The sequence below is a fragment of the Lynx rufus genome, unplaced genomic scaffold (assembly GCF_022079265.1).
Source record: "Lynx rufus isolate CCGP_SWC_20201006 ecotype Redwood Valley unplaced genomic scaffold, mLynRuf1.p SCAF_8, whole genome shotgun sequence".
NCBI classification, from domain to species: domain Eukaryota; kingdom Metazoa; phylum Chordata; class Mammalia; order Carnivora; family Felidae; genus Lynx; species Lynx rufus.
Genome location: NW_025814896.1, coordinates 61,951,713 through 61,969,191, shown reverse-complemented (window position 1 = coordinate 61,969,191; position 17,479 = coordinate 61,951,713). Strand labels below are relative to the sequence as shown.

Genomic DNA, 17,479 nt, shown 5'->3' with positions numbered 1-17,479 from the left:
GAAAGGAAGTAAGAATATACAATGGGAAAAAGACAATCTCTCCAACAAATGGTGTTGGGAAAACTGGACAGCTACATGCAAAAGAATGAAACAGCATTACTTTCTTACACCATACAAAAAAACTCAAAATGGATTAAGGGCCAAATATGAGACCTGAAGCCATAAAACTCCTGGAAGAAATCATAGAGAGTAGTTTCTTTGACATCAACTGTAGAAACATTTTTCTAGATATGTCTTCTCTGGCAAGAAAAACAAAAGCAAAATTAAACTATTGGACTACACTAAAGTAAAATGTTTTTGCACAGTGAAGGAAACCATCAACAAACCAAAAAGGCAACCTACTGAATGAGAGAAGATATTTGTAAATGATACATCTGATAAGAGGTTAATATAAAAAATATATAAAGAACTTATACAACTCAACACACACACAAAAAAACAATTTAAAATCCAATTTAAAAATGGACAGAGGATCTGAATAGATATTTTTCCAAAGATATACAGAGGGCCACAGACGTATGAAAAATGCTCAACACCACTAATCATCAGGTAAATGCAAAATAAAACAACAATGAAATACTACTTTACACTTGTCAGAATGGCTAGAATCAAAAAGATAAGAAATAACAAGTGTTGGCAAGGATGTGGAGAAAAAGGAACACTTGTGCGCTGTTGGTGGAATGCAAATTGATGTAGCTACTGTGGAAAACATTATCAAGGTTCCTCAAAGAATTGAAAATAAAATTATGATATAAATCAATAATTCAATAATTGCACTAATGTGTATTTACCCAAAGAAAACACACTAATTCAAAAAGATATATGCACCCCTATGTTTATTGCAGCATTATTTACAATACCCAAGTTATGGAAGCAACTTACATGTCCACTGATGGATGAATGGATAAAGAAGATGTGGTATATATACACAATGGAGTATTATTCAGCCATAAAAAATGGTGAAATCTTGCCAATTACAAGAACATGAATCAACCTAGAGGGATTAACACTAAGTGATATAAGTCATTCAAAGAAAAATAAATATCATATGATTTCACTTGTATGTGGAACTTAAACACAACAAAACAAAGAAAAAAAAGAGACAAACAAAAATCTGACTCTTATATACAGATAGCAAACTGGTATTTGCCAGAGAGGAGGTGGGTGGGGGGATGGGTAAAATAGATAAAGGGGATTAAGAGTACACTTCTCTTTAAAAAAATTTTTTTTAATGTTTATTTATTTTGGAGAGAGAGAGACAGAGTAGGAGTGGGAGGAGGAGCAGAGAGAGACAGACAGACAGACAGAGACAGAATCTGAAGCAGGCTCTAGGCTCTGAGCTGTCAGCACAGAGCCCGATGTGGGGCTTGAACTCACGAACTATGAGATCATGACCTGAGCCGAAGTCGGACGCTTAACCAACTCAGCCACCCAGGTGCCCCAAGAGTACACTTATCTTTATGAGCACTGACAAATATATAAAATTGTGGAATCCTGTTGTACATTTGAAACTCCTGTAACACTGTATGTTAATTATACTTGAATTTTTTAAAAGTCCTTAAAAAGACATGTTCACACAAAAACTTGTACATGAATGTTCATAGCATCATCATAATAGCCATAAAAACAAAAAGTGGAAACAAATGTCCAGTAACTGATAAGTAGATAAGCAAATGTGATACAGCCCTACAGTGGAATATCATGTAGCCATAATACATGTAATGTGGTACTGATACATGCTACAGCACAAATTAACTTTGAAAGCATTACGTTAATTGAAATAAGCCAGTCATAAAAGGCCAGTTTGTATGATTCCATTTATATGAAATGTCCAAAATAGATGAATCCGTAGAGTAAACTCATAGTGGGGAGAAGGGAAGGGAAATGAGAAATGACTTCTAATAAGTATAGGGTTTCTTTGTGGGGTGAGGAAAATGTACTGGAATTAAATAGTGATGATTATACAACCAGGTAAACAAACTAAAAACCACCAAACTAAAAACATTTAAAAATATTAGTTTTATAGCATATGAATTATAGCTCAAGAAACAAATTTTTAAAGAATACATGAAATAAACAAACTGACTAAAATTAAAAAAAAAAAAAGATCAAGCCCTGGCATTGGTGATGCAGGATCAAAAAAGTGGCAGTATTTTAATTTCCCAAGGGAAGCAGATTCAGATTTCTCTGTTGGTCTAATCCCAGCATCCCCACTCTGCTTTATGGTTCCCATTCTCACTACCATGTGATCTTCAGGTTCTAATCTAAAGTTCCCAAACTCTGTCAATCCCTTTCTCATTTCTTAATCTTGATTTTTCCACTTTATACTAAGTATCTTGAATTGATTTATCTTACCACATCACACTACTTTTAAAGAAATTGTTGCCACAGGTATAATTTGTTGCCTACTCAACTATTATCCTTCAATTTATTTTAAATGTCATTGTAGATGTAGATACATTGGAATGTGGCATTTGTTGGCGCACCTGGGTGGCTCAGTCATTTGGCATCCAACTCTTGATTTTGGCTCAGGTCATGATCTTCTGGTTTGTGAGTTCAAGCCCCATCCATATCGGGCTCCAAGCTATCAGCTTGGGATTCTTTCTCACTCTGGCTCTCGATCTCTCTCTGCCCTCCTCCACTCATGCACTCTCTCTCTCTCTGTCTCTCTCAAAATAAATAAATAAACTTAAACAGTGTGGCTTTTGTAGTTCTTGTCTTGGAATCTGTGGTCTGCTAGTGGTTTCTTCTCAGCCTTCATGCTGGTCTGTCACTGTCTGACTGCTGCTCTTAGTAGCCAGTTGCAGGTCTTGTTTGGGGTTTAAACATTCTTTCTGCAGCTGCCTCATTCACAGCCCACATATAAAGCAAAAATTTTTCAGTTTCCTTCTTTCAGAATCAGGCAGAGGAGAAGGTAAGGGAAATGGGGACTGCTGTCTTGGAGAGGGCGTTAGCTCCTCTCCCACCTCCTGTCCACTGTTGGTGCTTTTTTGTCTTTGTTTTTATGTCTGCTTCTTTCTTGCCTTTTTGTTTTTTCAATTTCCTTTCCCTCCCACTTCCCCCCACTGAGGATTGTAGGAATTAGAGACACTTAGTGTTACAATCATTTTTCCGCTGGTTTACAAATAAGTTGGGTAAGCCATGGAACCCTTCTTTTCCACAGAGATTTTGCTTTGATTTTCACAAGTATTAAAGGAGGAAGTAAAAATCATTTCATGATATTCCAGAGGAGAAAGGGCCTAGGAGTCACGGTCCACTCAGGGCCTACTCTATAACTGTACATTTGGCTCCGTCCCATATTAGAGATGTGACCGAAGGCCCATCACTGCATCTCTTTGTTCCAGGGCCTTCGTAACCCTTGGTGTGTGCATAACCCCTGGGGCACTCCAGAGAACAATTACCCAAACCTGCCCTGCAAGGCCAGGTGGTGCAGAATATTTCTGGGTTACCCTTCTCTGTCCCTGCATCCCCTTCTCCTCTTTTTTGGCTCCTTGCAGTGCCAGGCAAATATGCTCAGCACATGGTACTATCACAGCTGTAGAATGGAAAATGTCATGTTAGTCAGCAAGTACAGTGAACAGAGCACATGTCTGCCCAGAGACAGATATGTCTCTAGAGCCATGCTTTCAAGACGTCTCCTGGGTGCCCACCCAGGCAGGCTTCATCGTGTCTCTCACCTGCAGATAGTCCTTGGTCCAGCAGCTGCCATCTGCTGAGCCGGCTCACATGTCTGACAGGCAGGCAGCTGGATTTCTTATCCTTAACAGTTGCCACCTTTCTTCTTCCCTCCCTCCCAGCTGTTCATAATTCCTTCCTTCATTCCCTGCCTGTCCCCCTCCTTTCCTTGTTTCTGTTGAACATCGCTTTCAGCTTCTTCTGAACCTTTCCTTTTCAACTAATTCACAGCATCCTTTGCCAATGCCACTTCCCATGGGGCAGCCAAGTGTTGGCTTAGTGTCTCATGACACTCATGATAATAGGGATGCTGGGAAGTGTGTACCAAACTGTGGTCTGTCAAATATAAGCCCTCCCAAATGTTCTATGCAGAAAGGGTTCTGGGACCAAATAACTGTAGGAAATACTATTTATGTCTCTACCCATGGTGAGGCCCACTGCTGATTCCTGTAACAAAGGCTCATACAAGTCCTGTGATGAAGAACTGATTGAAACTTTATTTTCAAACTCCCTAAACTTTTTGCTAAGAAACCTCTTTCTGAGTGATAGCCACCGACATGCAGGGTAAATAGTGTTTGTGGACCATAGTGCGAGAAACACTGAACTTGATGCTCTCAGAGGTCGGTGTCAGATCTAGAGCTCTAGTTTATTCATTAGCTGATGGTTTGCTTGAAAGGCACATGAACCTTGCATGGCAGGAATGTGGTGCTGGACAAGTCCTCTTCAGTGGAGGAGGATGAGCATATCAGTCAGGGATCTGCACAGAAACAGAACCAATAGGATGTGTGTGTGTATGTAGTGTGTGTGCGCATTTGTGTGTGCATGTGTGCATGTATATACAAAAAGAGGTTGAGATAGAGATTGAGGGAGATTCAAGGAATTGACTTGAATGAGTATGGAAGCTAGAAAGTCCAAATTGCAGGACAGACCAGACAGGCCACCCACCCTCATGAGCTGGTTTTGCATTTCAGGTCCCAAGGCAGTCTGCTGTCAGAATTCCCCTTCCTCAGGGGACTTCAGTCTCTTTCCTATTAAAGGCCTTCAACTGAATGGAGATGGCCCTCTCATGATATGGAGGGTAATCTGTTTTACCCAAAGTCTACTGATTAAAATGTTAATCTCAGGGCACCTGGGTGGCTCAGTTGGTTAAGTGTCTCACTTCGGCTCAGGTCTGATCTCACCATTTGTGAGTTCGAGCCCCGCATCAGGCACTGTGCTGATAGCTCAGAGGCTGGAGCCTGCTTTGGCTTCTGTGTCTCCCTCTCTCTCTCTGACCCTCTCCTGCTCACACTCTGTGTCTCTCTCACTCAAAAATAAATAAACATTAAAATGTTAATCTCACCTAAAAATACTTTCATTGAAACATCTAGAGTAATCTTTGACCAAATATCTGGGTACCATGGCCCTGCGAAGTTCACACATTAGGATAACCATCACCATAAGGAGAGCAGTTATGATGGTGATAAATCCTTGATGGCCATGAGCCACTACAGGACTACACCTTGTGGGGAGGAAGGGGCACAGATAAATGGTACCCATTTTGTCTTTTTGATGTAACCCTGGCTAGTGATGTTTCAAAAGTACTGGCCAGTAGATCCTGCTCATTAAAACATGTTTTGAGATCGACAAGTAGGATGGAGAGGACCAGGCACATTATAGATGGCATAGATATGGTCTGTCATGTGCTGCTTCTCCTGCAAGTAACTGAGAGAAAATCTTTAGCAATCTGTCACATGGAATAGGATGAGCTGTGAGCTCACAGCTCTAATAAATGAAAGTATTATCCTAAGCTCTGTGGGTGAGAATTTATGTAACACTTTTAATTAAGATAACTGCAGGGGAATGGAAAGAACTCTCTAGTAAGTGACTCTAATGAATGGATAATGCCCTTCCCCTTCCCATCTGGGGAAGATGAGGCTCACCCACTAATTAGTGTAATTAGCACTGAAAGTGGAAAGATTTACCCCCTTTTTCTCCTTTCTTCATCATTGGAGCACCTAGGCTCTTTGTTTTTGCATGCCTGGCTGCCCCTTCTTTCCTTTATGAAGTTCAAGTTGCTTTGGAGTTTTCCTTGAGTCCCCATCAAAGTGACTGTACCGCCTGTTCCTGGGTGAAGCTTAGAGTCAAAAGTTAGTCTCTGGCTCTTTAAAATCCCTTACTGGTTTGATGTATTTTTAGGAAGTCCTTTTATGGTAAGCTTGAATTTATAATTGAGAAAAGGCTCTTGTCTTTTTAAAAGAAGGCAACCCCTTGGGGCAACTGGGTGGCTCAGTCAGTTAAGCGTCCAACTCTTGATTTCAGCTCAGATCATGATCTCAGCTCAGATCGTGATCTTGTAGTTCTCGGGTTTGAGCCCTGCATTGGGGTCTGTGCTGACAGCTGAGAGTCTGATTGGGATTTCTCTCTCTCTCTCTCTCTCTCTCTCTCTCTCTCTCTCTCTGAATAAACTTTGAAAAAGAGAAGACAACCCCAAAACAGCAGAAATATGTGCTAATTTATGTGTTGCTATCTATGGACATAACTGAATGAAAATTTTATTTCCTACTACACCTGTTAATCAGAAAGAAGGAAGGAGAATAAAGTAGGAAGAAAGAGGAGACAAAGGCTTAGAATGTAATTAACAATAACTGTGGAAAAATAGTCACTCAAAAGGTTTCTCCAAGGAGACTGATCCCACTGACAAAAATGGCTCTGTTCTCTTTGCTGTTTCCCTGAGATGCAGGAAAACAGGAGAGCCTTGGGGATGAGAAGCTCTGGGGAACCTCTGATTTGAGTTCCCTGGACAGGGTATGAAGATACTTTGTGAATCACATAGAAACCAACTGCTGGTAACTGGGGACAATGTGCAAAGGGGCTTTTGGTGCCAGATTGGTTTAAAGTTCAAAAGCCAAAATCAAACTTCTTTGAGAAAGTCTGGTTCTAGAGGGTTTAAGCGCATTATTTATAAGGTGTTCTATTAAAATCTGAGGACATGGCTCACATATAGTATTACTTGGCAGATCCTTTACATACTATTGAGAAACAGTTGTCTCTAAAGTGTTTTATTTCATCAAATGCTATTCTAATTTTATATTCCCTTAAATATAATAATGGATAAGTATGGGTAATATTTTGTTGCACTAATATTGAGTGCTTCTTTTTCATTAAAAGTGTCCTTGACCTTGAATCTATGTCTGATAGAAGCATAACTGGTGGAGTCACCAAATCATAATTTAGAAAGCTCTTTCTACCTGACAGTAGTTGTAAAGCTTGGTTGCACAGTACAGTCACCATGGGAGCTTTGAAAAATCTCAATATCCAGACCAATTAAAGCAGAATCTAATGGGTAGGGCTCAGGTATCAGTACAGAACTCAGAGGATTCCACTCTGCAGGGTTGAAAACCACTTATCTAAGTGCAAGTAAACTTTTAGGGCTAGTAGACCTAATATGCAGTGGTACATGTTATAAAAAACTACTTCTTTGCCCAGCACCCCCTCCTGGTACCTCCTAGGGCTCTGCTGGTCTCAATGGGGCTAAGAGCTAGTCCTTTCTGCCTTCCTTCCAGTGGCAGGCAGGTAAATGTTTGCCAGTGCACTCCCTGGAATAAAAAAGCTCTGATTTCCAGATTCTGTAAATACTTCCAGCATGGTCAATTTTTTCCTACTAGTGTACTTCTAGGGAGCATGGAGTTGGGAGAAGAGGTGTACATTTAGCTTCCATTGGCTAGTGCAAGCCTGCTCCAGAAACGAGTGCCTCCTTCTCAGCTTCAGATTTGCCCACCCCCAGATACTCCTGTCTCCTTTAGGTGGCACTAGTAGTTTGAGCCACCTGGATGAATACTTTTCTGTTGTATGGTGTTCTGACCAGCTAACAGAGCACCCCCCACCCCCCACTTAAAGAGTATAGATAATCTTTGGAAAATGGCAAAGGAATGTGCTAAGGCTGGGGATATTTGGGCAATTAGCTTTCTGGATTATACTTTAACCTGTGAGCCTGACTAGGGTGAGTTATAGATATAGCTATAGGTGCCTGAGCTGACTATATGAGGTTTCTCAGCCTGCTGACTTGAGGCCCAGGCTCTGAATCAGAATACATTCGCCAAAGTTAATAGGGGAGCTCCTGAGAGGCAGGCTTCCAGCCTTCTGTGGTTGACTGACTTCTACCTCAACACAGGTTACATACCCCTAATTCTCACCCCCACTCATCAAAAAGCACTTTCGCGTAACTTTTCTCTTGAATCGCTTCAACACATTTAGGAAGGCCAAACAGATGCTATCTTCGATCTGCAGGTAAGCAATTCTGTGGAAGCTCAGAGAGGTTAAGTGCAGTGATTCATCCAAGTCTGAGCAATTTGCCCGAGCTAGTAAGTGGTGGAGCCATGACTTGAACCCAGAGCTTCTGACCCCAAGTTTAATGCTCTCCTGACACATGGCCTTGGTCTGCCAGCCATCTCCCATACGCATGGGGTAGGCAACTTAGGTAAAGGAAGAAATGAGATGAAAAGTAGCAGATCCCTGCCTTCCAGTCTGGTGAACTAATTCTTTGCCAGTCCTGTTTAGAAAGCATGCTTCCTGAAATGAATGTGACCTAACAAAATATGTTCCCGCTTGCTAAATATTAAGTTGGGGGTGAAGTATAAATGGCTTGCAAAATATGAATGGCACTGATGAACTGTAATTCCACAAATAGAATCAGGAGCAACCTCTGTAGAGAATGAATCAAATCCAGAGAACACCTGGGACTCCAAGAAGTGGCTACAGAAATATGGCTTGAAAGCCCAGGGGCTGTCCTTTTATGACGTCCTTGCTGACTGCTCCTTCCGCCATGCTGATGGAGTCGTTGATGTAAAAGCCAAACCAGGAAATGAGTCTGTGCAGACTAGTGCGGTAAGTGAAGTGAACTCCTGGGCATGGCTATGGGCTTCCTTTGGTGCCCTGGATGGGTGAGGCCCCCCTCAGACTAGAACCCAGGGCAAGACCAAGGTTGAAAGGCAGCATGGAGGGAAACCAGCTTGGGTTTCCACGAAGGAAGATGGCTTTGTGCTTCCCATGTTACACTTCACTGAACACCACTTGGGGATGTGGAGACCATGTCTGGGAATGGTTTCTGAATATAAATAGATTACACAATAATGGTACATAAGCCAGGAGCTGGCATTATGAGTCTCAGAATTATTCAACCTTGTCAGTTATTCACCTTTTATTGGTGAATTGGATGGTGAAAATGCCCAAAGCAGGGATTTCTATGGTCCTCTTATATTGTCACTCTCTTAAAGATATATTAGTCTAGTGGCTACCAGCCAGTATTTAGTGCATTCCCCATAAGTATAAAAAGAAATTCTCTTAAGAGATTATGGCACTGGACAGGTGTATATTGAAAACTTTCAAAAGGTGGTTCCATTGTGTCAATGGCTCTGGAAGGAACATAGCTTCTCAAAATGCTTGACTCTGGTTCACAATCAAAGGATAATTAGGTTCCTAAACTTCAGCATGCTTGAGTCAGTGAGTTTGAGGGAGGGCCCAGATGATGCTGAAGCTACTGGTCCAGGGTCCACACTCTGCAAAACACTGATGTGTAGACAGTACCCAGAAGATGGTCAGAAGTTTAGAATTATGGAAAGACTAAAAAGTATCACAATAGGAAACAGAAAATCAGGATAAAATGAATATTCCAAATTTGTAAAACTGAAGGAAAACTCTTTTAGAAGATAGTAAAGGCCCATACTCTGAAGTGAAAATCAAAATGTGAGCAACAAAGCAGATGTGCCAGTAACGGCAGCCCAGGAGAGACCACTGGAGAGGAAATCAAGGTCCTCCAATGTACTGTCACTTTATGTATTCTCTAAGGCTCTGATTCAATGTCATGATCACTGAGATGTCTGTCCATCCTATAGAGGTAAAACCCCAGTGTCTTTGCCACTCCTTTAGGCTGGCTGGCCACTGGGTTCTGTGCGTCCTCCTGAGGAAGGGCTTTTTCCGTGGGGGCTACATTAACCACACAATGTGGTGTTTTAGCCTTCTTAGTGCCGTGTGTTTACAGTGAACTACAAGGAGGAAAATGTAAAAATTGGTTGAGAGAAATGCAGAATTGACAGAAGACTTGTGTCCAGGAGTTGTGTCCCCTACACTGGAATGTGGAGTAATTGCCATATTGCAGGGAAATTTCATTTGTGGGTTTCCTCCCCTGGCACAGTTTTCTGATTTTGTAGTCATTATTCAGTAATGTTATTAGTTCAGGAAATCATATGTTATCGTATGTAATCTAATCATATGTAGATTTTCATTTTTTAAATACATTAGGCCCTGGATATTTAGAAATATCAATCCATGTCAATTTGAACATAGCTCACTGTGAGCTGGTGACAATGTGGTATGTTCAAGTCCTCTCTAAAACTGATTTCTCATTTTTTCTTGACAATTTAAACAAAATCTTATGGGGACAGGTTGAAGAGTCTGGCTTATAAATGGGGAATTTTACCTCAAATTTCTTGTGCTAAAAATAATACAGTAGAAGTTGAGAAGTGTACAGTACAGTTATCTCCACAAATATTGATAGAAAAGGGACAATTTTATTTTCAGTATTTGGGGCCACAAGCTATCTGGATTTATACCTAAAATTGAATTGTGTGTGAGGTAGGGAGTAACTGAAGCCATGAATAAGTTGACTATTTAGGGTTCTCCCAGACCCCCACTGGGAAGGACCCCCTAAACTTCTAATGATAAAAACTGGTTTGTAGGGACGGATCCAGGAAACTCGCTTACACTGAGAAATAAATGACTAAAAAGGCCTTGCTATGTAGTATTTCTAAGATGGATGAACAGGTGGGAGGAGGAGACCAAAATGCATTTCCAGGGGTACCTGGGTGTCTCAGTTGGTTAAGCAACCGACTTGATTTTGGTTCAGGTCATGATCTTGTGGTTCAGGGACTCGAGCTCTGTGTTCAACTCTGTGCTGATAGTGTGGAGCCTGCTTGGGATTTTGTCTCCCTTTCTCTCTGCCCCTCCCCTGCTCATGCTTTCCCTTTCTCTCTCTCAATAAACAAACAAACATTTAAAAATGCATTTCCAATTAGAGGATTTCAGACACCCCTTAAATCACATTGCATTCATGGCTGCTCATGCTGTTTGTGCACAAAGCCAGCCTTGATGTTCACAGACCCACTCTAGTCTTGCCATTCATTCCTCTAACAGATATTCATTGAGCTTTCACTAGGTACCGGTCCATGTGGTCTGGACTTGGAGTAGGAAGACCTGCCTGTAAATGCTACTTCTCCAGTTACTAATTTAGAGATGTTGAGCAAATAATTTAACACTTTAAGTCTTACTCTCCACCTCTGTAAATGAGTAGTGTAAAGTCCAAACTAAAAAATGCATGTCTGAGTACAGTGCTTGGCACTTAGGAGATGCCCAGTAGAGGTTACCTTCTTTCTTTTTCTTTTTTTTTTTTTAATTACAAACACTGTGAATCAGAAATGAGCATTTATGGAATGCCTGTGGGCTTTATATGCAAGGTGAGTATTTGTGCTCTCATAGCACACGTGAGAAGACAAAGTCACAAGGCCTCTGAGAGGTTATATCATGAGATGGCAGGGTTTGAACTATCTGCTGGGACCTTACACTGTGCTTTTCCCATTCTGACACTCTGCTGTCTGACACCCGTATTCATGTAACATATGGTCTGGTGTGTTTCCATCTGGGAGTGCATAACGCACAGTTAGAAGGCCATGTTTTGGGATTGAGACTAGGGAGAACTCTTGAGGGATAAGAACATGGTGAGAATGAGAGAGAGGACATCTTTCTCCTTCCATCCTTATGTTGTGGTTGACATGTGGTTCCCCTGTCTGCCTGTCTTGGGAACATCAAGACTGATCTCATCATGCCCTTCATCCATGTTCATATCATTCACCACCAGACTTCTCAATCCTCATTCCCATCTCTGAGTTTCCTCCATTCCTCCCTAACTCCTAAATTCCCTCCACTGTGCCCCATGGAACTAGAAGATATCAGTACACCCACTGTAGTGTCAAGTGCTCTGCAGTGTTCTCTTTGCCTGCTTGTCTGGGTTTTTTCTCGAGGACCCTGGTTTCTCTCCCATTCTCCTTGGACCTGTGGGTGGGAGAGGTGGGTGCTGTCCTTCCTTATTCCTTGTTGCTGTTTCTTGACCATTCTCCCTCTGTCTTCCTATGTCATCAGAATGTACCACCCATGACACTTCCTATGGCTGACATTTTCTGACTCCCAGGTTACCCCCATCATTAATTGAAGATTGTAGCTTGTGACTTGCTGTCACTGGATCCAACCATTTTTTAATGTTAATCCCATGAAAATGACCCTTCTCACACCCTGGCCTTTCATTTCTCTGACCTCCTCTTTTCTGGTGACTTTCTCCTCCACCCCATCTCTACCAATCCTGCCATAGGCATCCCCTTGACCTTGTCATTACAAATAACTCTTCCATCATAACCCACATAAATCAGTTCCAAAGGTCCCACTTTTTGACCTCTTTTTTTAAGGTCATTTCCTCTACTACCTAATTCCAATCTTTCAACTCACTGGGATTATATAATTTGTTATTTCTACTCCCTGTTGTCTGTTCTCTCTATCCTTTTGTCCCTCTTGTACCTGCTCAGCTACTTTTCCTCTCTTAAATTATTATTCTCATCTGGCAAAACCCCAACCCTGGTTAAATCCACCTCTCTGCCTTTTCTGCATTATAGCTGTGCATCTGACTGCAGCAGAAGAAACCAGAGAAAAGCACATAGCCACAGTACCTGGCTTCCCTTTAAATTCATGACCTCTAACTTCATGAATCTCTCCATGAAGAACCTCATGGATCTCTTGTGCTGTCCACCTCCTGTAGTTTTCCAATCCACTCAGATGCTCATTCTCCAAGATGTCTATTCTTTTTTCCTCAAACTTCAAACACCATCTCCTCTTTGCTTACTCTAAGCTAGTGACCTTGCTTCCCATTTCATTGAACATTGGAATGAATATTCATAAACATCCACTTCTTATCTACAAATCCCCAGCATTTGTGCCTGTGTTTTCTACCCATATTACTTCCAGGATGGCTAAATTGTCCTCACTTCTGTCTATGGTCAACCCTTCCATGTGTGCACTGATCCCTATTTGCCATTTACTCATTTGCCCCCTTTCTATTCTGTATCATCATTATTACCCTTATTTCTGCATCTTTCCTATCAGCACACAAATATGGTGTTCTTTCTCTCATCTTAAAAATATAGGATTTTGATCCCCATACTTGCCTCTGCTTCTGCCTCATTTGCCTCATTTCTCTGTTCCTTTGTAGAATCCAACTCCTCAAGAGTTGTATATGTTCCCTTTCTCTAGTCTTGGCAATTCTCCCGTGCCCTCTTGAATGCACTCCACTTCAGCAAGGCCCTCTCTCCACCAAAACCCTCTCTTTCCAGGGATACATGTATTGCTAAATCCAGGGGTCAGTTCTCAGTCCCACTCTTACTTGACCTACTATCAACATTTCATATAGTTGGTTACTTCCTTGAAATTCATTTGCTTGCAGAAAACACTGTCCTGTTTTCCTCTTACTTCACTGGCTATTCTTTGTTAGTGTTCTTTGTTACTTCTTTCCCATGTTCCCAGCCTCTAAATGCCAGAGGGCCTCAAAGTGCGGTCCTTGGACCTCTTCTCTCTCTGTACCCATTCTCTACATGATCTCATCAAGTCCTGTGGCTTTTAATACTGTGTGCATGCTGGTGACTTCCACATTTAAATCTCCAGCCCTGAGTCCTTCCCTTATCTCCACCTGGCTACTTGCCATGTCAATGGGATGTCTGATAGGCACCTTGAACCTAGTACATCAGACACCAGATTCAGATTTTCCCATTCAAGGCTACTCTTCCCATAATCTTCCTCCCATAAATTCATTGCAACTCCATTTTTGTAGTTCTGTGGGCTGAAAACCGTAGTGTCATCCCAAACTGCTCTCTTTTCTCCCACACCCACATCTGACCTCTCATTAAATGCTGTCAGTTCCGTCTTCATAATATGTCTGTAACTCAGAATCCAACCACTTCTCGCCACGTCTGATACTACCCTGGTATGGACCTGCTTCTGTCCTTGACCCTCTATGGTCTGTTCTCAACAGAGTAGCCAGAGTAACCTTCAAAATGATATTTTTATAAATTAAATTTTAAAATTGTAAATAAAACTTAAAACTATGAATTCTGTCACTTCTCTAAGAGAGTAGATCTTAAAATAGATCACAAGAAAAAATCTGTAACTATGTGTGGTGATGGGCATTACTTATTTATTGTGGTAATCATTTTGTAATATATCCATATATCAAATCATATTGTATACATAATATAATGTTATATGTCCATTATATCTTAATTAAAAAAATTTGTCTCTTATCATGTTAAAGTTCTTGGATAGTTCCTTTTTCACTCAGAGGAGAAGCCAGAGTCACTTCCATTAGCCAGTAGGCTTTACGGAGTCTGCATCTGGCTCTCTTCCTCACATTGCCCTAGCATCATCTCACCCCTTACCCTTGCTCACTCTGTTTGGACTACACCAGCCTTCCTAAAATTCTACAGACATGCTAGGCACACACTTACTCTTACCACAGGGTTTGGCACTTGCTGAGTCCTCAAGCTTCCCCCAGATCTCCATATGGCCACACTTTTTGTTCCTGCTGGTCTTTGCTCATATTTTACCTTCTGTTTAAGGCTTTCTTTTTTTTTTAGGTTTTAACTTCTTTGGAGCGCCTGGGTGGCTTAGTCAGTTAAGTGTCCAACTCTTGATTTTGACTCAGGTCATGATCTCACAGTTTCACGGGTTCGAGTTCCATGTCGGCCTCTTTGCTGGCAATGCATGGTCTGCTTGGGATTTCTTTATCTCTCTCTTTCTCTCTTTCTCTTTCTTTCTTTCTTTCTTTCTTTCTTTCTTTCTTTCTTTCTTTCTTTCTTTCTTTCTCTTCTTCTCTCTCTCTCTCTCTCTCTCTCTCTCTCTCTCTCTCTCTCTTCCCTGCCTCTGGTTACACTCTCTCCGTCTCTCTTGAAATAAATAAACTTAAAAAAAAAACCTTCTCCATCCCCTCCCATCCCCTGTTCTTTATTCTCCTTCCTTATTTTTCTCTATAGCATTTATCACCATCTGACCTGCTGTATGATTGTTTATTATCTAGCTCTTTCCCTGTAATGTGAGCTCCATGAAGGCAGGAATTTTGGTCTTTGTTTATGGTTTCTAGTGCTGCTGCCTAGAAGATTGTATTGCTGGTGACATGGAGTTGTGCTTGATAAATTCATAAATCAGTTGAGTGAGCTCTATGTGTGGGAAGCCATTGTCCTCAGACCAGTTTTGTATGTACCAGTAGAGGATGCTAGGTGTAGAATGGGTTTCTTGGCTACTTTTCTTCATTTGGGGCTGGGAGTAATAATGGAAAGATTTTTTGTGTGTGAATCTTAAGTCCCACCTCCTCCAGAGAGTCCTACTGACCCTCTAGTCCTTGAGAACTCTTTATTCTGTTGTCAGATTGCCCAGTTATTATTGTCTCAACCTAGCACCAGGTGCTGGGTGTCTAGTGCTCTGCCTTCCTAACTTTCTGTGTGTGGGTGCATGCGTGTGAGCATGTGCATACAGTGTCTCCCTGCTGGAAACATTATCTTCTCTGGGGCACAGATGAGATTGCACATGTTTTTCTGACTATCATTCATGACATCTGGCACAGGGCTCCATATAGAGCAGGCCCCAGTACATGTTGGTTGAACCAGCAGTTGAATGATTTTACCATGGAAGTGAGTGCTAGGAGCTGTATAAATAAGGCAGAGATGGGGTGCCATCTGGAGATTTCTTCTTTGAATGGTCTGAATGGCTTCTGTACTTTGTCCTTTATTTAGGAGACCAACAAGAAGACAGTCCATGCGAAATACTGCAGCAGATTTGTCCATGCACCCTGGAAGGATGGGAGCTTGGTCCACGTCTGCATTACCAAAGAGAAGTGTACCTGGTACAATGAGAGAATCCACACAGTCCTTGCTCAGATTCAGAAGAGGTTGGTAAATTTGCAGGAGGGTACAAGTGGTCTAGTTTCCCTTGAAACTAAAATCTGTGACTTCTCTGTAAATGCTTAACCACAAAAAACAGCCAATTAACATTGTTATGTCAGGGTTGCCATCTGATGGTTTGCTCGTGGCTTTTTGTTTGTAATAAAGGGGAATGTTTGGATCCAGATTCCAAGCTGCTTTGATTCCAAGCAGACTTTTTAAAAAAGACAGCAAAGAAATATGTCATTATGTTGGTTGTACACTATAGGAGACTAAGGAATGCTTCTGCTCATGTCTTGCATTTTTTGTGGGCCACGAACATATTGCAAATTGTATTACACCTGTCCTCTGTACTTGTATATTACATTTCAAGGCAACTGTTAACAATGTTGTGGAGTATTTTAATACAATGGAATAATGTATATTCAGCTAAAAATAACTTCATGTGGTCCTTGTCAACCTTGCTGGTTCTTAAAATCTGCCAGTGCTAATGCATCTGAGGTACTAATGCTGTGACCTCAGCATCAGTCCCATGGGGATGATCTACCTTAATGCTTTCACCTCCCTGATGCCAGAGGACAGCTTTAGACCACAAAGACCAAATCCATTTAGGTGCATGGCCTCTGAGGTCAGATGGAGCTGGATTATAATACCAGCTCTGCCACTTTCTGTGTGACCCTGGGCAAGTTAGTTAATGTCTTTGTGCATTGGTTTCTTCATTTATAAAGTGGGAATGATAATGCCATTTACAAATATGCCCTATGGATTATAGAGTATAGACTAGTACTCAGTGGGCAGTAACCACTTGAAAATGAGAGTTCTTTCCATCCTTCTATGTTTTCTGCTATAAAATCACAAGCTGCAGACAACTGTTCGCCTCATATTAACTCTTCAGAGCCCCAGTTTCTTAAAACCCACCTGGCAGTGGGTAACTTAGAACAAGTAATCCTTGTGTCTGGAGTCTTCTGTTTATTGTTTTGGGGTTGACTTTTGGGGAAAGTAGTTTGGACTTCAGGTCTGGGGAAAAAGGATGCTGTTTAAGACACTCCACTTGGTACCTGCCAGATCTATTTGTCCTTTTCCACCCACCAAGTGTTAGGGGTTGTTGGGAACTTCTCTCCTCTTTTCTATTCTCCAGAAGTCTTTGTGGAGAGTTGGTATCATCTCTCCCTTAAATGTATGTAGAATTCACTACTGAAACAATCTGGGCGTGTAGTTTTTCTTTGTAGGAAGGTTTTTAATTATGTATTCCATTTCTTCACATACACATAGAACTGATATTAGTAATTTATATTATCTTTATTTTAAGCCTGGTTGGAGATTATCCATTTTATTGATCTTTTCAAAAAATCAGGTTTTGGTATCAGTGGGGTTTTTTTCTCTGTATGGTTTTCTCCTTTTGGTGCCATTGATTTCTACTCTTTATTATTTCCTTCTTTCTCCTTACTTTTAAGTTTCTTAAGATGGATGCTTAGATCACTGATTTGAGAACTTTCTTTCTAACATAAGCATTTAAATTTTCTTGGGATATTGCTTTAGCTGCCTCTCACATTATGTTGTATTTCATTATGTTCACTTAAAAATATTTTGCAAATTTCCCTTATAATTCTTCTTTGAACAAAGGTTATTTAGAAATATGTTGTTTACTTTTCAAGTATTTGTGGATTTTCCTGATAGCTTTTAATTGCAGTATGGACGGAGGGATACTGTATGGCTTTAGTTCTTATAAGTTTATTGAGACCTATTTTGTTGCCCAGGATATGAAGAAAAACTACATATTTTGCTTTTGTTGGGTGGAA

At 41.1% G+C, this 17,479-nt stretch overlaps 1 protein-coding gene across 1 annotated transcript in view; it reads left to right on the top strand.

Moving 5' to 3' along the window:
* VWA3B (von Willebrand factor A domain containing 3B) overlaps window positions 1–17,479 on the top strand; it is a 200,546-nt gene that overhangs the window by 78,420 nt on the left and 104,647 nt on the right. The window contains 2 exon segments of the mRNA XM_047069178.1: window positions 8,345–8,541; window positions 15,534–15,688. Coding sequence (XP_046925134.1) covers window positions 8,345–8,541; window positions 15,534–15,688 — 352 coding nt within the window.